This window comes from Oncorhynchus tshawytscha, unplaced genomic scaffold (assembly GCF_018296145.1).
Source record: "Oncorhynchus tshawytscha isolate Ot180627B unplaced genomic scaffold, Otsh_v2.0 Un_contig_4137_pilon_pilon, whole genome shotgun sequence".
NCBI classification, from domain to species: Eukaryota; Metazoa; Chordata; class Actinopteri; order Salmoniformes; family Salmonidae; genus Oncorhynchus; species Oncorhynchus tshawytscha.
Window position 1 is genome coordinate 9,930 of NW_024609430.1, and position 21,741 is coordinate 31,670.

The 21,741-nt window shown below is 44.4% G+C and overlaps 1 protein-coding gene across 1 annotated transcript in view; it reads right to left on the bottom strand.

Annotated features, from left to right (window-relative positions):
- Nucleotides 1-1,045: 1,045 nt before the first annotated feature.
- Nucleotides 1,046-21,741, bottom strand: part of LOC112240604 (NACHT, LRR and PYD domains-containing protein 5) — a 54,155-nt gene continuing 33,459 nt past the window's right edge. The window contains 15 exon segments of the mRNA XM_042315270.1: nucleotides 1,046-1,652; nucleotides 7,499-7,631; nucleotides 8,198-8,323; nucleotides 8,481-8,740; nucleotides 8,928-9,142; nucleotides 9,275-9,339; nucleotides 9,885-9,922; nucleotides 10,541-10,872; nucleotides 11,498-11,927; nucleotides 11,930-12,052; nucleotides 12,189-12,235; nucleotides 12,676-12,849; nucleotides 13,023-13,202; nucleotides 13,270-13,443; nucleotides 13,527-15,420. Of these exon segments, the coding sequence (XP_042171204.1) occupies nucleotides 1,318-1,652; nucleotides 7,499-7,631; nucleotides 8,198-8,323; nucleotides 8,481-8,740; nucleotides 8,928-9,142; nucleotides 9,275-9,339; nucleotides 9,885-9,922; nucleotides 10,541-10,872; nucleotides 11,498-11,927; nucleotides 11,930-12,052; nucleotides 12,189-12,235; nucleotides 12,676-12,849; nucleotides 13,023-13,202; nucleotides 13,270-13,443; nucleotides 13,527-15,420 (4,526 nt within the window). The 3' untranslated portion in view covers nucleotides 1,046-1,317.

Genomic DNA, 21,741 nt, shown 5'->3' on the forward strand with positions numbered 1-21,741 from the left:
TTTGGGACAGCTTTGGCTGATCAGTAAAGGTTGAGGGTCATGCTCAGGGGGTTACCATGGAGATAGAGGAATATGTCAAATTAAAACAGGACGGCCAAACCTACTCCTGGAGAGATACTACTGGCCGTGCAGGCTTTTGCTCTGACCCTGCTCTAACACCTGATTCTACTAATCTGTCTAATCAGAACCTTGACTGGCAGAATGAGGTGTGTTAGAGCAGGGCTGAAGCAAAAGCCTGCAGACCCAGTAGCTCTCTGGGAGGAGGGTTGGTCTCACCAAGACCACTTAGGTTCATACGGCATAAACTAGCTTTCTGATTGGTTTACCGGTCATCAGTTAGCTTTCTGATTGGTTACTTCACATACAGTTGAAGTCGGAAGTTTACATACACCTTAGCCAAATACATTTAAACTCAGTTTTTCACAATTCCTGACATTTATTCCTAGTAAAAATTCCCTGTCTTAGGTCAGTTAGGATCACCACTTTATTTTAAGAATGTGAAATGTCAGAATAATAGTAGAGAGAATGATTTCTTTTAGCTTTTATTTCTTTCATCACATTCCCAGTGGGTCAGAAGTTTACATACACTCAATTTGTATTTGGTAGCATTGCCTTTAAATTGTTTAACTTGGGTCAAACGTTGCGGGGAGACTTCCACAAGCTTCCCACAATAAGTTGGGTGAATGTTGGCCCATTCCTCCTGACAGAGCTGGTGTAACTGAGTCAGGTTTTTAGGCCTCCTTGCTCGCACACGATTTTTCAGTTCTGCCCACAAATTTTCTAGATCAGGGCTTTGTGATGGCCTCTCCAATACCTTGACTTTGTTGTCCTTATGCCATTTTGCCACAACTTTGGAAGTATGCTTGGGGTCATTGTCCATATGAAAGACCCATTTGTGACCAAGGTTTAACTTCCCGACTGATGTCTTGAGAGAGAGCTTGAGTGTCGATCTAGGATCAGGTATGTTTGAATAGGAGTGTTACTATCCATTCTACCATTAGGTTGGTACCCCAACACTGTTACTATCTATTCTACCATTAGGTTGGTACCCCAACACTGTTACTATCCATTCTACCATTAGGTTGGTACCCCAACACTGTTACTATCCATTCTACCATTAGGTTGGTACCCCAACACTGTTACTATCCATTCTACCATTAGGTTGGTATCTTAACACTGTTACTATTCAGTCTACCATTAGGTTGCTTCCCCAACACTGTTACTGCCCATTCTACCATTAGGTTGGTACCCCAACACTGTTACTATCCATTCTACCATTAGGTTGGTACCCCAACACTGTTACTATCCATTATACCATTAGGTTGGTACCCCAACACTGTTGATCTGAAGCTGTGAACAAAGACAGTGGTCCAGCTCCCCAAGAAGGTTGATCATCCTGGAACATGACTCAGTTCCTTTTCTCAACACCATGTCGATGATGTCACGTGCCTTCTCTGCCCTCTCAGCTATCACCTTCACTGACTCCATTTCCTGCTGGTTGATGACTGTGTGTTGCAGGAGTCCGTCCAGCAGACCATCCAGGACAGCTCTTGACGCTCGTTTCACAAACTCTGTCCGTACAGAACGCAGCTGGTGCTCTGGAGAACCAGTCAGTCTGCTCTCAGACGGACGCCCTGCCCCCAACACAGCACCTGAGAGAGTCAGGTTACAAAATAACTACATTTGTACATGTACATTTCATTCATTTAGAAGCAGACTCCTAAAATAAAAGTACTGAGAAAACATTCTCTTTTACAATAACGACCTGAACATACAACATATTCACATTTAAGGCCGGTTTCACAGACATAGAAAAACAGATTGGGTCATTCGGAACCAGGTTAATCTACATCAAGTCCTGGAGGAGATGTCATTGGGGCATTCAGAACCAGGCTAATCTACATCAAGTCCTGGAGGAGATGTCATTGGGGCATTCAGAACCAGGCTAATCTACATCAAGTCCTGGAGGAGATGTCATTGGGTCATTCAGAACCAGGTTAATCTACATCAAGTCCTGGAGGAGATGTCATTGGGGCATTCAGAACCAGGTTAATCTACATCAAGTCCTGGAGGAGATGTCATTGGGACATTCAGAACCAGGTTAATCTACATCAAGTCCTGGAGGAGATGTCATTGGGACATTCAGAACCAGGCTAATCTACATCAAGTCCTGGAGGAGATGTCATTCATCTACATCAAGTCCTGGAGGAGATGTCATTGGGGTCATTCAGAACCAGGCTAATCTACATCAAGTCCTGGAGGAGATGTCATTGGGACATTCAGAACCAGGCTAATCTACATCAAGTCCTGGAGGAGATGTCATTGGGGCATTCAGAACCAGGCTAATCTACATCAAGTCCTGGAGGAGATGTCATTGGGACATTCAGAACCAGGCTAATCTCCATCAAGTCCTGGAGGAGATGTCATTGGGACATTCAGAACCAGGCTAATCTCCATCAAGTCCTGGAGGAGATGTCATTGGGACATTCAGAACCAGGCTAATCTACATCAAGTCCTGGAGGAGATGTCATTGGGACATTCAGAACCAGGCTAATCTACATCAAGTCCTGGAGGAGATGTCATTGTTCTTGAAGACAGTCTTTTATAATCAGGACTAGTCCAGGTCCTACAGTAAACCATGTTGACTGGCCCTCATGCCATTGGTTTGTACAGAGCATTCAGAAAGTATTCAGACCCCTTGACTTTTTCCACATTTTGTTACGTTACAGACTTGTTTTCCCTCATCAATCTACACAAAACACCCCATAATGACAAAGTGAAAACAGGTTTTTGCAAATATACTAAAAATAAACAGAAAAACCTTATTTACATACGTATTCAGACCCTTTGGTGCATCCTGTTTCCATTGGTCATCCTTGATCCTCAGGTGCATCCTGTTTCCATTGGTCATCCTTGATCCTCAGGTGCATCCTGTTTCCATTGGTCATCCTTGATCCTCAGGTGCATCCTGTTTCCATTGGTCATCCTTGAACTCAGGTGCATCCTCAGGTCATCCTGTTTCCATTGGTCATCCTGATCCTCAGGTGCATCCTGTTTCCATTGGTCATCCTTGATCCTCAGGTGCATCCTGTTTCCATTGGTCATCCTTGATCCTCAGGTGCATCCTGTTTCCATTGGTCATCCTTGATCCTCAGGTGCATCCTGTTTCCATTGGTCATCCTTGATCCTCAGGTGCATCCTGTTTCCATTGGTCATCCTTGATCCTCAGGTGCATCCTGTTTCATTGGTCATCCTTGATCCTCAGGTGCATCCTGTTTCCATTGGTCATCCTGATCCTCAGGTGCATCCTGTTTCCATTGGTCATCCTTGATCCTCAGCTGCATCCTGTTTCCATTGGTCATCCTGATCCTCAGGTGCATCCTGTTTCCATTGGTCATCCTTGATCCTCAGGTGCATCCTGTTTCCATTGGTCATCCTTGATCCTCAGGTGCATCCTGTTTCCATTGGTCATCCTTGATCCTCAGGTGCATCCTGTTTCCATTGGTCATCCTTGATCCTCAGGTGCATCCTGTTTCCATTGGTCATCCTTGATCCTCAGGTGCATCCTGTTTCCATTGGTCATCCTTGATCCTCAGGTGCATCCTGTTTCCATTGGTCATCCTTGATCCTCAGGTGCATCCTGTTTCCATTGGTCATCCTTGATCCTCAGGTGCATCCTGTTTCCATTGGTCATCCTTGATCCTCAGGTGCATCCTGTTTCCATTGGTCATCCTTGATCCTCAGGTGCATCCTGTTTCCATTGGTCATCCTTGATCCTCAGGTGCATCCTGTTTCCATTGGTCATCCTTGATCCTCAGGTGCATCCTGTTTCCATTGGTCATCCTTGATCCTCAGGTGCATCCTGTTTCTGGTCATTGTGTCATTGATCCTCAGGTGCATCCTGTTTCCATTGGTCATCCTTGATCCTCAGGTGCATCCTGTTTCCATTGGTCATCCTGATCCTCAGGTGCATCCTGTTTCCATTGGTCATCCTTGATCCTCAGGTGCATCCTGTTTCCATTGGTCATCCTTGTCCTCAGGTGCATCCTGTTTCCATTGGTCATCCTTGATCCTCAGGTGCATCCTGTTTCCATTGGTCATCCTTGATCCTCAGGTGCATCCTGTTTCCATTGGTCATCCTTGATCCTCAGGTGCATCCTGTTTCCATTGGTCATCCTTGATCCTCAGGTGCATCCTGTTTCCATTGGTCATCCTTGATCCTCAGTGTCATCCTGTTTCCATTGGTCATCCTTGATCCTCAGGTGCATCCTGTTTCCATTGGTCATCCTTGATCCTCAGGTGCATCCTGTTTCCATTGGTCATCCTTGATCCTCAGGTGCATCCTGTTTCCATTGGTCATCCTTGATCCTCAGGTGCATCCTGTTTCCATTGGTCATCCTTGATCCTCAGGTGCATCCTGTTTCCATTGGTCATCCTTGATCCTCAGGTGCATCCTGTTTCCATTGGTCATCCTTGATCCTCAGTGCATCCTGTTTCCATTGGTCATCCTTAATCCTCAGCTGCATCCTGTTTCCATTGGTCATCCTTGATCCTCAGGTGCATCCTGTTTCCATTGGTCATCCTTGATCCTCAGCTGCATCCTGTTTCCATTGGTCATCCTTGATCCTCAGGTGCATCCTGTTTCCATTGGTCATCCTTGATCCTCAGGTGCATCCTGTTTCCATTGGTCATCCTTGATCCTCAGCTGCATCCTGTTTCCATTGGTCATCCTTGATCCTCAGGTGCATCCTGTTTCCATTGGTCATCCTTGATCCTCAGGTGCATCCTGTTTCCATTGGTCATCCTTGATCCTCAGGTGCATCCTGTTTCCATTGGTCATCCTTGATCCTCAGGTGCATCCTGTTTCCATTGGTCATCCTTGATCCTCAGGTGCATCCTGTTTCCATTGGTCATCCTTGATCCTCAGGTGCATCCTGTTTCCATTGGTCATCCTTGATCCTCAGGTGCATCCTGTTTCCATTGGTCATCCTTGATCCTCAGGTGCATCCTGTTTCCATTGGTCATCCTTGATCCTCAGGTGCATCCTGTTTCCATTGGTCATCCTTGATCCTCAGGTGCATCCTGTTTCCATTGGTCATCCTTGATCCTCAGGTGCATCCTGTTTCCATTGGTCATCCTTGATCCTCAGGTGCATCCTGTTTCCATTGGTCATCCTTGATCCTCAGGTGCATCCTGTTTCCATTGGTCATCCTTGATCCTCAGGTGCATCCTGTTTCCATTGGTCATCCTTGATCCTCAGGTGCATCTTGTTTCCATTGGTCATCCTTGATCCTCAGGTGCATCCTGTTTCCATTGGTCATCCTTGATCCTCAGGTGCATCCTGTTTCCATTGGTCATCCTTGATCCTCAGGTGCATCCTGTTTCCATTGGTCATCCTTGATCCTCAGGTGCATCCTGTTTCCATTGGTCATCCTTGATCCTCAGGTGCATCCTGTTTCCATTGGTCATCCTTGATCCTCAGGTGCATCATCCTGTTTCCATTGGTCATCCTTGATCCTCAGGTGCATCCTGTTTCCATTGGTCATCCTTGATCCTCAGGTGCATCCTGTTTCCATTGGTCATCCTTGATCCTCAGGTGCATCCTGTTTCCATTGGTCATCCTTGATCCTCAGGTGCATCCTGTTTCCATTGGTCATCCTTGATCCTCAGGTGCATCCTGTTTCCATTGGTCATCCTTGATCCTCAGGTGCATCCTGTTTCCATTGGTCATCCTTGATCCTCAGGTGCATCCTGTTTCCATTGGTCATCCTTGATCCTCAGGTGCATCCTGTTTCCATTGGTCATCCTTGATCCTCAGGTGCATCCTGTTTCCATTGGTCATCCTTGATCCTCAGGTGCATCCTGTTTCCATTGGTCATCCTTGATCCTCAGGTGCATCCTGTTTCCATTGGTCATCCTTGATCCTCAGGTGCATCCTGTTTCCATTGGTCATCCTTGATTCTCAGGTGCATCCTGTTTCCATTGGTCATCCTTGATCCTCAGGTGCATCCTGTTTCCATTGGTCATCCTTGATCCTCAGGTGCATCCTGTTTCCATTGGTCATCCTTGAGATGTTTCTACAACTTGATTGGAGTCCACCTGAGGTACATTCAATTGATTGGACGTGATTTGGAAAGGCACACACCTGTCTATATAAAGGTCCCACAGTTGACAGAGCATGTCAGAGCAAAAACCAAGTTCCTCTGTGGAGATGGGAGAACCTTCCAGAAGGACAACCATCTCTGCAGCACTCCACCAATCAGGCCTTTATGGTAGAGAGGCCAAACGGAAGCCACTCCTCAGTAAAAGGCACATGACAGCCCGCTTAGAGTTTGCCAAAAGGCACTTAAATGATATGATGTTCTGATGAAACCAAGATTGAACTCTGTTTTTTTTTATTTGCAAAAATGTCTGTTTTTGCTTTGTCATTATGGGGTATTGTGTTGAGGTAAAAAAAAAAAAAAACATTTTAGAACAAGGCTGTAAAAAATGTGGAAAAAAGTCAAGGGGTCTGAATACTTTCTGAATGCATTGTAACTCATGTTTATTACTTGTTGAACAAGACTCTTCCTGGTGTCAGAAATGTATTCATCGGGGAAAGATAAACAAGATGAGGTTATCTCAGAGCTCTAAACAGCATCTGTGGAGATGATTGGGTCAAAACCAATCAGGCCTTTATGGTTGAGAGGCCAGACGGAAGCCACTCCTCAGTAAATCTGCACATTACAGCCTGCTTAGATTTTGCAAAAACATTCATCTTCTCATCTATGATTCCAGTGTTTAATTGCTGAATTATAATTGGCACCATCCCACTATGGCCTCATTTGGGGATTTTTTAACGGCAGGGACTTATCCTACCTCATTAAGGGAAACTGAACAGAGAACTGTATACAGACTTTTGATTGAATTATTGACTCAGGAGTCAATGTTTGAATACTTTTGAATCCATGTGTAACTCATGTTGTTTGTCTGTGTCAAGATGTATTCATCTGAAAGATAGAACAACATGAGGTTATATCTCTAAACAGCCATCTGGTACTAAAGTGAAATAAGTGATGATTGACCAGCTGTGAGAGCAGCTCACATCACTGCACCTGTACATAGCCAATCTGCAAATAGCCCATCCAACTACCTCATCCCCATACTGTATTTATTTATTTTATCTTGCTCCTTTGCACCCCAGTATCTCTACTTGTACATTCATCTTCTGCACATCTACCATTCCAGTGTTTAATTGCTATATTATAATTACTTCGCCACTATGGCCTATTTATTGCCTTTAACTCCCTTATCCTACCTCATTTACACTCACTGTATACAGACTTTTTCTATTGTATTATTGACTGTATGTTTGTTTACTCCATGTGTAACACTGTGTTGTTTGTCTGTGTCAAACTGCTTTGTTTTATCTTGGCCAGGTCACAGATGTAAATGAGATCTTGTTCTCAACTAGCTTACCTGGTTAAATAAAGGTGAAATAATTGGCATGTGCTCCTACCTCGTGATACTTTTTCTTTCCATACTGCCCTCTCATCATCACTGAATAACTCCATCTCAATGTCAATCCCTGTCATTTTCACAACCGCCCTGAAAAAGCTTGGTGTGGTGTCTCTTTGTATGAGATGAATCTTCTGGAGAGAGATTGTTTTGGCAATGTAAACATATGTTTCCCATGCCAATAAAGCCATTTGAATTGAATTGAGAGCGACTGAGAGAGAGAGAGACAGAGTGAGAGAAAGAGTGAGAGACAGAGAGAACAGAGTGAGAGACAGAGAGAGACAGAGTTCAGAGAGACACAGAGACAGAGACAGAGAGACAGAGACAGAGACAGAGACAGAGTGAGAGAGAGTGAGAGACAGAGTGAGAGACAAAGTGAGAGACAGAGTGAGAGACAGAGAGAGAGAGAGAGAGAGTGAGAGAGAGAGAGAGACAGAGTGACAGAGAGAGAGACAGAGTGAGAGACAGAGTGACAGAGTGACAGAGAGAGAGACAGAGTGACAGAGAGAGAGAGAGAGAGACAGAGTGACAGAGAGAGAGACAGAGAGGAAGAGAGAGAAAGACAGAGAGTCAGAGTGACAGAGTGACAGAGAGAGAGTCAGAGTGACAGAGAGAGAGAGGGAGAGAGAGACAGAGAGATCAATACATAGAACTGTGACTTCAATGTCAGATTCATGTTCTTATTCTACTGAAACTGTACCTGTGGATTGATGGAGGTAGAACAGGGAATGCTCAGTCTGAAGGAACTCTTCAGTTTGAAGGACTGCTCTGGTCTGGAGATGAGAATCCTTGAAGACCCTTGAGACTTTTCTTGTAGTTCCACAGCCTGTGAAACGAGGCACGGAATACCCAGCCAGTCAATGTACAGTCTTATTCAAACATTATTCAGAAAACTAGCAACACACTTATCTTCATTTAATGAGTGTCAACATAAACTGCACCAGTGGTTAGTTAAGGTCATCTCTATAATAATGGTCCCTCACCTGTATTTGGCCGGGGTTCCAGGGGAACAGGTACAGGCGAGAAATTAATGTTTCCCTTTTCACTGTCAGATAGAGCATCAGCTCACAGTGGACATCTACGTTCCATGAAAAGATATAGCTCAGTATCAGAGAGATAGCTGAGAACTTGGGATGGAGAATCTTAACATGGAATCTGGTGACCTCATGCACTTCCTCTAAAGACACTCCATGTTCCTCTACATGAAGAATCTTCATCTCATTCCTCAGGGAAGGGTTGGTCCCTGAACAACACAATACAAAGGAGACAGAAAGACAAATATTGTATTATTAATCCAACTAAAACACAAAGAATATGCAGTACCAGATCACAGTAAACTCAAACTCACAGAAAAGTTCATTCATTAATTGAGGAAGTAAAACTCAGTTACATGGAAATGTCTTTCTGAATACTATTTTATATGGTTTTACCTAAACAGACAAAGTGTGGCAGATGAACTTCCTCCAGTTCACCTAACTCCATAGTGATGTCCAGCAATGGACCACCTTGTGTGTATTGCATGTCTTTCAGAAGTTGACTGTAGGGTTCCCAGTTCCTGAAGTGATACTTCAGAATGACATCTCTCTCACACAGCCAGCGGAGCCTAGACACTGTGCACTCATAACTCCCTTTGGGTGTCCTGTGTCTGAGGGCAACAACAAGATGTGGTAGAGAGGGTCAATGGTCAAATGGAGAGGTTGGATTAGAAGACTATTCCCAAAGGTAATGGGGAAATACACTAGCAAGTGGAATGAAATTTTATAAGTAGATATTTTACCTGAACATTGTCACTCCCTGGACAGTGGAAGTCAAGGGTTCAATCTGAAGCCAGTGTGTGGAGTCCTGAACAAGGACAAGCATGTCAGTAATACATATGGGGCCTGTTTCCTGGACACAGATTGAGTCTAGTGCTGGACTTACAGCATGCTCAATGGAAGTTTCAATAGAAAGATCTTTAAGGTCCAGGACTAGACTTAATCTGTGTCCGGGAAACTGGCCAATTAACCAAAGTAACTAATCTAATGTATTTATTCAATGTTACATGGAATGCTGGTGATTTATCAATTAAACTGTCTAATGACAAAAATGACAAAATCCTGCATGACTACAAGCAGAACACAGGAATATCCCAGTATGAATGGTTGGTCAGTACACACCTGGCTTTGAGACTGTGTTTATATTACTAAAGCAGAACACAGGACTGTCTATATCCCAGTATGAATGGTTGGTCAGTACACACCTGGCTTTGAGACTGTGTTTATATTACTAAAGCAGAACACAGGACTGTCTATATCCCAGTATGAATGGTTGGTCAGTACACACCTGGCTTTGAGACTGTGCCTGACTCCTGCAGGTATGTAAAAGTAAGAATTGACATTATGACTTACCTCAACATGGTCACAAGTCTTACAGCTCTGAGGAATCCCTGAAGTCAAAAGTAGTTGTTATTTAAAATGGACAATGTAATAATGAATAAATAATTATTAAATAGACTTGTAATATAAATGAATATAAGTGATCTTTAGTGATCAACTGTCTCAGAATGTACACTCATTAACATACCCTAATCTGATATTAGTGTTACATTAATGAATGTTTGTGGAAGCAGGAAACAACATCGTTCTGGTCCATGTTTTGTAGATGTTGGGGGCCTGATTTCTGGTAGATCCTAGGATGAGAGCTTAAAGGTAGAGTCAGATAAATGATGATGTACGAGCAGCACCACAGATATTGTGATGAGCAAGATGCCTGACTTCTCTCAGTCACACAGTATCTGCCATGTGCGTGGGTTCTCTTCACTCTCTTACAGAGTGTTAGCCACGGAAACAAAACAGAGAAGTTTAGCCTTGCTCTCCAACACTCTTAGTTGTTGTAGAAATTGACCCACTATGCTGTTTACTTTGTGCATCTACGTCATATCGCTGACTCTACCTTTAAGTTTGTTTTGACCAAATAGATCATGATTGTGTTCCTTTCCTGGGACTCAAGTATAATGAATGCTTTAAAACTATTTTGAGTTAAAAACAATTATCAGTTAACTCACATTTCTCAGGTCCAGGCTTGATCCAACTCTCTCCACCATGGTCTCTGGTGTCCTCAGGTCCAGACTTGATCCAACACTCTCCACCATGGTCTCTGGTGTCCTCAGGTCCAGGCTTGATCCAACTCTCTCCACCATGGTCTCTGGTGTCCTCAGGTCCAGGCTTGATCCAACTCTCTCCACCATGGTCTCTGGTGTCCTCAGGTCCAGGCTTGATCCAACTCTCTCCACCATGGTCTCTGGTGTCCTCAGGTCCAGGCTTGATCCAACTCTCTCCACCATGGTCTCTGGTGTCCTCAGGTCCAGGCTTGATCCAACACTCTCCACCATGGTCTCTGGTCTCAGGTGGCTTGTCCAACTCTCTCCACCATGGTCTCTGGTGTCAGGTCCAGGCTTGATCCAACAACTCTCCACCATGGTCTCTGGTGTCCTCAGGTCCAGGCTTGATACAACTCTCTCCACCATGGTCTCTGGTGTCCTCAGGTCCAGGCTTGAACCCATGACGCTCTCCACTCTCTCCACCATGGTCTCTGGTGTCCTCAGGTCCAGGCTTGAAAACACAACACTACTCCACCATATTTTTATTCATTTCCATTTTTATCCAACTCTTCCACCATGGTCTCTGGTGTCCTCAGGTCCAGAAACTTGAGCCTAAAATCTCCACCATGGTCTCTGGTGTCCTCAGGTCCACTTGACTACTCCAATGGTCTAACTGTCTGTAGGTCCAACAAACCATTAAAACACACCACTACTACTAATCTAACTGTCTGTAGGTCCAACAGAACACATTAAAACACACCACTACTACTAATCTAACTGTCTGTAGGTCCAACAGAACACATTAAAACACACCACTACTACTAATCTAACTGTCTGTAGGTCCAACAGAACACATTAAAACACACCACTACTACTAATCTAACTGTCTGTAGGTCCAACAGAACACATTAAAACACCCACCTTTGAATGTGTTGGTCATCTATCTGACACAGGGTCACTGAGGTCACTGAGGAGGAGGAAACGCCAAACCCAGGATAGAGGGGTTCAGTGAATGTGGTGTGTTCTGTGTAAAGGTGTGTCAGTGTACCAGAGGAGGACACACTATAGAAGGACAAAGTACCAGTTGGCCAGTCCAGATACACTCCAACTCTGTTAGAAACAGGACCAGGGATGATTCTGTTGACTCCATCATGGTAAAATTGATAACCTCTATGGGAACAGACTAAACTCCAGGACTCCCTATTGTGTCCAATCCTACTGTCATCTTCACCTCCCTTCCTCTTCATTCCTTTGTACACCACACCAATGACAGCCATGCCACCATCCCTCTCCACCTCCCAGTAATAACGACCTCCAGATAAGACTTCTCTGCAGAGAACTTGGGGATGACATCAAATCTGTCTGGATGGTCTTCATAATGCTGGTCCTCCACCACCCGTGTCACCTTCCTGTTCCCCTCAGACAGTATCAGGTGTGGGTTTGCTGTATTTGGGTCCAGGGTGAGATGACAGGCATCTGTAGACAAAAGGAGAGTTTAATCAAACCACATCTTCATATAAAATGTTGTTCTGTAGTTACAGAACAAGTATTGATTAGTTAATATGTTACTATAGTGCTGAATATACAGTTAATTAGGATTGAAGAGACTTACATTTCCTCAGCCCTGATTTCAGCCTGCACTCTCCACCATGATCCACACTGTAGGAGAAACAGGTTATTGACTGACAAAGACCTAATAAAGCAGTCAACATTTAAACCATATTGTTGTGTTCTGGTGCACTATCCCAGTTCATTACTATCCTACCTACTGCATACAGAACGGAGTACAATTCATTACTAGAGACATACAGGTATTCTATCCTACCTACTGCATACAGAACGGAGTACAATTCATTACTAGAGACATACATTTATTCTATCATCCCTACTGCATACAGAACAGAGTACAGTTCCAACAGGATATCAGAGATGCAGAAGAAGAGTATTCATGTGGTGATGATGTATGCTGTGTTGGAGTGCTCAGCCTGCTGGGTAAACGTCCCCTTAATTCTACCATCATGTCCTCATGTTACTGACCCTACTACACTACATATGACACAACCACTGCTCACACTATTAGGACATCTATTCTGACTTACTTCAGCTTCATCAGTTTATATGTGGGATCCACCAGAGCAGCTGAAAGCAGTCCCCCTGCAGAGTCTCCTGGGTGATTGTAGCTCAGGTCCAGCTCTTTCAGGTGGGAGAGGTTTGACCTCAGAGCTGAAGACAGAGCAGCACAGCCCTCCTCTGTGACCAGACAGCCAGACAGCCTACAGAGAGACACAACAGCTGTCTAGGTTGATGTGCTGGTGTCAATCATCTTGTAGGTCACCAATACATGTGTCCATGACACAAACATTGTGATAAAAAAACAGATTATCTGTAGTTTAGTTTTCCAGCAATAAAGCTCAGTACCTGACCTGACTGAAACAGCTGTACTTACCCCAGTGTGTGTAGTTTACAGTCTGGATCCACCAGTCCAGCAGACAGCAGTGTAACTCCTGAGTCCTGCAGGTCATTGTCTCTCAGCTCCAGTTGTTTCAGTTGTGAGTTGGGTGAACTCAGGACTGAGGCCAGATCTGAACAGCAAGGTACCCTCTCTGTCAGACCACACTGACCCAGACTAGAGAAGAGGGATTAACAAATGTTCAAACACACATAATAACTCATACTGAAGTTATTTAACTCACACTAGTGTCTGTATGTTGCAGAGTGGACTGGTTAGTCCAAAACAGAGCAGCTCCACTCCTCTGTCTCCCAGGTCATTGTTGCTGAGGTCCAGTTCTCTCAGGGGGGAGTTTGGTGTCTGCAGAGCTGAGGTCAGAGTCTCACAGGATTTATATGTGACTTTACAGCCAGCTAGTCTGAAGAGAGGAGATAATCTGTTAGATATACAAATCCTTCATTATAATGATACTGTAAACATCAACTCAATAACAGAACTTACAGTGCTCTCTTACAGGTTCTCACTACCGGCAGCAACCTCTGATAACCTTCCTCTGATGTGTTGTATGTCTTCAGGTCAAACTCCTCCAGCACCTCCTCTGACATCAGTAACAGGTAGGCCAGGGCTGAACATTGGTCAGGTTTTAGTCTTGTTTCTGAAAGAGTTCCTGAATGCAGGGAGGTCTGCATGTCTTCAACTAGAGAGTTGGCACCAAGTTCATTCAGACAGTGGAACAAGTTGATGATCCTTTCTGGTGAGGATTCCTGGTTGATCTTGTCTGAAAGGTACCTGACTGTTCTGTTAACTGTTTCCTCATTGGTCTGTGTTGTACTTCCTGTCTGTGTCAGAAGGCCTCGTAACAGATTCTGATTGGACTCCAGTGAGAGACCCAGAAGGAAGCGGAGGAACAGGTCCAGGTGTCCATTCTCACTCTTCAAGGCCTGGTCCACTGCTCTCCTGTGTAAGTCAGACAATTTGAAAGACTCCTTCTCTTCATCATTGTCATCATCTTCCTCATCGTTATCGTCGTTGTTGTCGTCATCCTTCTCCTCCTCATCATTCTCCTCCTCCTCATCATCATCAACACCAGTAACTGCTTTGGGGGAGAAAACATTTTCCTTCTTGCCCAGACATGATTCTAAAGCATGCACTGCTGCTAGAAACTCCTGAATGCTCAGATGCACAAAGCTGTAGACCTTGTCTTGGTACAGCCCAGATTCTTCTTTAAAGATCTCTGTAGACAATGCTGAGTACTCTGATGCCTCTGTGACATCAAGGCCACACTCTCTCAGGTCCTCCTCGTAGAAGATCAGGTTGCCCTTCTGCAGCTGTTGGAAAGCCAGCTTTGCCAGTTTAAGGATCATCTCTTTGTCTGACTGAGACAGTTCCTTTGGGTTTGTCTCTGTGGCTTTGTTGTACTTCCTGTTCTTCACAATGATTTGGATGAGCATGAAGTGTGAGTACATCTGGGTCAGAGTTTTGGGGACTTCATCCTTCTCTGCCTCTTTCAGCATCATCTCAAGGACAGTGGCTGATATCCAACAGAAGACTGGTATGTGGCACATGATCTGGAGGCTCCTTGATGTCATTATGTGTTTGATGATTTCATTGGACAGATTCTGATCTGTGATTTTCTTCCTGAAGTACACCTCCTTCTGTGGATCATTGAACCCTCGTACCTCTGTCACCTGGTCAATACACTCAGGTGGGATCTGATTGGCTGCTGCAGGCCGTGTGGTTATCCAGAGGAGAGCAGAGGGAAGCAGATTCCCCTTGATGAGGTTTGTCAGCAGCACGTCCACTGAGGTTGGCTTCGTGACGTCACAGCACTTCTCATTGTTTTTAAAGTCTAGAGGAAGTCGACACTCATCCAGACCATCAAAAATGAAAACAGTTTTGGTTTCACCATCTTCAATGCTGTCAATCTCTTTCATTTCTGGGAAGTATTGGGAAAGAAGTTGCATCAGACTGTATTGGTCCTTTTTCAGGTTCAGATCACGGAAAGGAAGAGGAAACATGAAATGAACGTCCTGATTTGCTTTTCCCTCTGCCCAGTCAAGGATGACCTTCTGCACAGAGACTGTTTTTCCAATGCCTGCGATTCCTTTTGTCAGCACAGTTCTGATTGGTTTGTCTTGTCCAGGTAAAGGCTTGAAGATGTCGTTGCATTTGATTGGTGTCTCTTGTGTGGTTTGTTTTTTGGGTGCCATCTCCATCTGTCTAACCTCATGTTCATTATTGAGCCCTCCACTTCCACCCTCTGTGATGTAGAGCTCTGTGTAGATGTCCTTTAACAGACTTTGGTTTCCATGGTGTCCAAATCCTTCAGATATGTGTTGATACTTGTGTTTCAGTTTAGCCTTAATGTCTTGTTGGACTGTCAGCAGAGTTTCACCTGTAGGAAAACAATGAGAGTTGGGACTCATAAGTTTGTGTGTTTTATAAGGGCCTTTGTACCCTACTTTGTAATATTGTATGAAACACAGTCTTACTTCTTCTGTCCAGAAGGTTGTGTGTGATCTTTAATACATCCTCACTGTCCAAACTCTCCACTTCATTATTGTCATCTGGTAATGGTTCCTGGCTGAAAGCAGGTGGCTGATCACTCCTCATTGATAGCAGGCTGGTTGTAGGTGACTCTGCTCTGGGCTTCTGGACACTGAACAAAACAGGCAGACAGATCACCTCATCAATACCTCATCTACTTCATTTTAGCAATTGTATAGTGGAACTTCTAGAAGTCCTGATGTTTATTTTTTAAAGCTACAGTCTGCAATTGGTCATTAGATTTTAGGACTTAAATTAACTTGCCAACACTTTTCTCAAAAATACATTTTATATCTTTAAAAGAACTGTACATTTTACAATTCATCTCTTACCTCTCAGAACTGGTGTCTTGAGTCATTTTAGAGGCAGTAGTCTCCTCCTCTCTCCCCCCAGAGAGACTCATTTTAGATGTAAGTCACAGCTCACTCAGCTACAATAAGAACTAACAGAACAGTCAATATTTCTGAACATTGTTAGTATCTACCAGCACAAGCAGAGAACATGTCTAACTGAAGGCTGGTATCCTGTGTGAGGTAGGCAGACCTTTGTACCCTGATAAAACAGCAATGCATGTTCTGTAAACATTAACCCTAGAGGCTTGTAGGGAGTTAAACCAAAGACTTTGGCCTCTACAGAGTTAGGAAAGTCAACTGCTACAGAGTCAAGAACAGCAATTAAGTCAAACAATCATCAGAATATCCTCAGTCCACTTTCTACGAACCAAGACAGTCTATAATCTGCCATGTCTTAACCTACTCCTCCATTCAGACAGTCTATAATCTGTCATGTCTTTACCTACTCCTCCATTCAGACAGTCTATAATCTGCCATGTCTTTACCTACTCCTCCATTCAGACAGTCTATAATCTGTCATGTCTTTACCTACTCCTCCATTTAGACAGTCTATAATCTGTCATGTCTTTACCTACTCCTCCATTCAGACAGTCTATAATCTCTCATTTATTTCCATACTCCTCCATTCAGACAGTTACTGACAAACTAAGACTTTCTGTTAGGTGTTTCTTATGTGGAGGAAACATTATCCAATGTGATTGTCTGTATGTTTCCATAGAATAGGTGATGTTATAGACCAACCCTGTCAGGTTGTCCGTCTAACCTTAACTCATGTATCATAAAACAGACCTTGTGTCACGCCCTGGCCAATAGAGAGGCTTTTATTCTCTGTTTTGGTTAGGCCAGGGTGTGACTAGGGTGGGAATTATAGTTTCTTTATTTCTATGTTTTCTCTTTCTATGTTTTGGCAGGGTATGGTTCTCAATCAGGGACAGCTGGGAATCATATTTAGGCAGCCTGTTTTTCCACCTTAGTTGTGGGTAGTTGTCTTTGTTAGTGGCCTGTATAGCCCTAGTAAGCATCACATTCTTTTTTTTTTTTTCTTGTTTTTGTTGGCGACATTTATAATAAAGGAAAATGTACGCTAACCACGCTTCCCTTCTCAGACCCTGGTCTGTTAAACCTGTCTCTGTGCTTGTCTCCACCCCCCTCCAGGTGTTGCCGATCTGACCCATTATCCCCTGTGTATTTATATCTGTGTTCTCTGTTTGTCTGTTGCCAGTTCATCTTGCTGCCTACCAGAGTTTTTCCCCGTATTCCTGTTTCCCCGTTATTTCCTGTTTTCTAGTTCTCCCGCTTTTTGACATTTTCTTCCTGCCCTGACCCTGCCTGCCGTTCTGTACCTTACAGACTCTGCCCTGGATTACTGACCTCTGCCTGCCCTTGACCTGTCGTTTGCCTGCCGCCCTGTTTTGTAAATAAACTTTTGTTATTTTTGACCTGTCTGCATCTGGGTCTTATCCTGAGGTATAATAGACCTATTCTACTCTGCCAGGACCTAGGATCAAGAGAGACACTCAAGTATTTTAGTACTATATCTCTTGACACAATGATCAAATCAAATCAAATCAAATCAAATCAAATCAAATTTTATTTGTCACATACACATGGTTAGCAGATGTTAATGCGAGTGTAGCGAAATGCTTGTGCTTCTAGTTCCGACAATGCAGTAATAACGAGCAAGTAATCTAACTAACAATTCCAAAAAAAACTACTGTCTTATACACAGTGTAAGGGGATAAAGAATATGTACATAAGGATATATGAATGAGTGATGGTACAGAGCAGCATAGGCAAGATACAGTAGATGATATCGAGTACAGTATATACATATGAGATAAGTATGTAAACCAAGTGGCATAGTTAAAGTGGCTAGTGATACATGTATTACATAAGGATGCAGTCGATGATATAGAGTACAGTATCAACGTATGCATATGAGATGAACAATGTAGGGTAAGTAACATTATATAAGGTAGCATTGTTTAAAGTGGCTAGTGATATATTTACATCATTTCCCATCAATTCCCATGATTAAAGTGGCTGGAGTAGAGTCAGTGTCATTGACAGTGTGTTGGCAGTAGCCACTCAATGTTAGTGGTGGCTGTTTAACAGTCTGATGGCCTTGAGATAGAAGCTGTTTTTCAGTCTCTCGGTCCCAGCTTTGATGCACCTGTACTGACCTCGCCTTCTGGATGACAGCGGGGTGAACAGGCAGTGGCTCGGGTGGTTGATGTCCTTGATGATCTTTATGGCCTTCCTGTAGCATCGGGTGGTGTAGGTGTCCTGGAGGACAGGTAGTTTGCCCCCGGTGATGCGTTGTGCAGACCTCACTACCCTCTGGAGAGCCTTACGGTTGAGGGCGGTGCAGTTGCCATACCAGGCGGTGATACAGCCCGCCAGGATGCTCGATTGTGCATCTGTAGAAGTTTGTGAGTGCTTTTGGTGACAAGCCGAATTTCTTCAGCCTCCTGAGGTTGAAGAGGCGCTGCTGCGCCTTCCTCACGATGCTGTCTGTGTGAGTGGACCAATTCAGTTTGTCTGTGATGTGTATGCCGAGGAACTTAAAACTTGCTACCCTCTCCACTACTGTTCCATCGATGTGGATGGGGGGTGTTCCCTCTGCTGTTTCCTGAAGTCCACAATCATCTCCTTAGTTTTGTTGACGTTGAGTGTGAGGTTATTTTCCTGACACCACACTCCGAGGGCCCTCACCTCCTCCCTGTAGGCCGTCTCGTCGTTGTTGGTAATCAAGCCTACCACTGTTGTGTCGTCCGCAAACTTGATGATTGAGTTGGAGCGTGCATGGCCACGCAGTCGTGGGTGAACAGGGAGTACAGGAGGGGGCTCAGAACGCACCCTTGTGGGGCCCCAGTGTTGAGGATCAGCGGGGAGGAGATGTTGTTGCCTACCCTCACCACCTGGGGCGGCCCGTCAGGAAGTCCAGTACCCAGTTGCACAGGGGCGGGGTCGAGACCCAGGGTCTCGAGCTTGATGACGAGCTTGGAGGGTACTATGGTGTTGAATGCCGAGCTGTAGTCGATGAACAGCATTCTCACATAGGTATTCCTCTTGTCCAGATGGGTTAGGGCAGTGTGCAGTGTGGTTGAGATTGCATCGTCTGTGGACCTATTTGGGCGGTAAGCAAATTGGAGTGGGTCAAGGGTGTCAGGTAGGGTGGAGGTGATATGGTCCTTGACTAGTCTCTCAAAGCACTTCATGATGACGGATGTGAGTGCTACGGGCGGTAGTCGTTTAGCTCAGTTACCTTAGCTTTCTTGGGAACAGGAACAATGGTGGCCCTCTTGAAGCATGTGGGAACAGCAGACTGGTATAGGGATTGGTTGAATATGTCCGTAAACACACCGGCCAGCTGGTCTGCGCATGCTCTGAGGGCGCGGCTGGGGATGCCGTCTGGGCCTGCAGCCTTGCGAGGGTTAACACGTTTAAATGTCTTACTCACTTCGGCTGCAGTGAAGGAGAGACCGCATGATTCCGTTGCAGGCCGTGTCAGTGGCACTGTATTGTCCTCAAAGCGGGCAAAAAAGTTATTTAGTCTGCCTGGGAGCAAGACATCCTGGTCCGTGACTGGGCTGGGTTTCTTCCTGTAGTCCGTGATTGACTGTAGACCCTGCCACATACCTCTTGTGTCTGAGCCGTTGAATTGAGATTCTACTTTGTCTCTGTACTGGCGCTTAGCTTGTTTGATAGCCTTGCGGAGGGAATAGCTGCACTGTTTGTATTCAGTCATGTTACCAGACACCTTGCCCTGATTAAAAGCAGTGGTTCGTGCCTTCAGTTTCACACGAATGCTGCCATCAATCCACGGTTTCTGGTTAGGGAATGTTTTAATCGTTGCTATGGGAACGACATCTTCAACGCACGTTCTAATGAACTCGCACACTGTATCAGCGTATTCGTCAATGTTGTTGTCTGACGCAATACGAAACATCTCCCAGTCCACGTGATGGAAGCAGTCTTGGAGTGTGGAGTCAGCTTGGTCGGACCAGCGTTGGACAGACCTCAGCGTGGGAGCTTCTTGTTTTAGTTTCTGTCTGTAGGCAGGGATCAACAAAATGGAGTCGTGGTCAGCTTTTCCGAAAGGGGGGCGGGGCAGGGCCTTATATGCGTCGCGGAAGTTAGAGTAACAATGATCCAGGGTCTTTCCACCCCTGGTTGCGCAATCAATATGCTGATAAAATTTAGGGAGTCTTGTTTTCAGATTAGCCTTGTTAAAATCCCCAGCTACAATGAATGCAGCCTCCGGATAAATCGTTTCCAGTTTGCAGAGAGTTAAATAAAGTTCGTTCAGAGCCATCGATGTGTCTGCTTGGGGGATATATACGGCTGTGATTATAATCGAAGAGAATTCTCTTGGTAGATAATGCGGTCTACATTTGATTGTGAGGAATTCTAAATCAGGTGAACAGAAGGATTTGAGTTCCTGTATGTTTCCTTCATCACACCAAAATGAAAATAATCATGGCCTCTAAACTTCAAGCTGCATACTGGACCCTATTCCAACTAAACTACTGAAAGAGCTCCTCCCTGTGCTTGGCCCTCCTATGTTGAACATAATCAACAGCTCTCTATCAACCAGATGTGTACCAAACTCACTAAAAGTGGCAGTAATAAAGCCTCTCTTGAAAAAGCCAAACCTTGACCCAGAAAATATTTTTAAAACTATCGGCCTATATCGAATCTTCCTTCCATTCCTCTCAAAAATGGTAGAAAAGGCTGTTACGGAGCAACTCACTGCCTTCCTGAAAACAAACAATGTATACGAAATGCTTCAGTCTGGTTTTAGACCCCATCATAGCACTGAGACTGCACTGGAGGTGGCAAATTACCTTTTAATGGCCTCAGACCGAGGCTCTGCATCTGTCCTTGTGCACCTATACCTTAGTGCTGCTTTTGATACCATCGATCACCACATTCTTTTGGAGAGATTGGAAACCCAAATTGGTCTACACGGACAAGTTCTGGCCTGGTTTAGATCTTATCTGTCGGAAAGATATCAGTTTGTCTCTGTGAATGGTTTGTCCTCTGTCAAATCAACTGTACATTTTGGTGACCCTCAAGGTTCCGTTTTAGGACCACTATTGTTTTCACTATATATTTTACCTCTTGGGGATGTTATTCGAAAACATAATGTTAACTTTCACTGCTATGCGGATGACACACAGCTGTACATTTCAATGAAACATGGTGAAGCCCCAAAATTGCCCTCGCTAGAAGCCTGTGTTTCAGACATAAAGGAAGTGGATGGCTGCAAACTTTCTACTTTTAAACTCGGACAAAACAAAGATGCTTGTTCTAGGTCCCAAGAAACAAAAGAGATCTTCTGTTGAACCTGACAATTAATCTTAATGGTTGTACAGTCGTCTCAAATAAAACTGTGAAGGACCTCGGCGTTACTCTGGACCCTGATCTCTCTTTTGATGAACATATCAAGACATATTCAAGAACAGCTTTTTTCCATCTACGTAACATTGCAGAAATCAGAAACTTTCTGTCCAAAAATTATGCAGAAAAATTCATCCATGCTTTTGTTACTTCTAGGTTAGACTACTGCAATGCTCTACTTTCCGGCTACCCGGATAAAGCACTAAATAAACTTCAGTTAGTGCTAAATACGGCTGTTAGAATCCTGACTCGAACCCAAAAATGTGATCATATTACTCCAGTGCTAGCCTCCCTACACTGGCTTCCTGTCAAGGCAAGGGCTGATTTCAAGGTTTTACTGCTAACCTACAAAGCATTACATGGGCTTGCTCCTACCTATCTCTCTGATTTGGTCCTGCCGTACATACCTA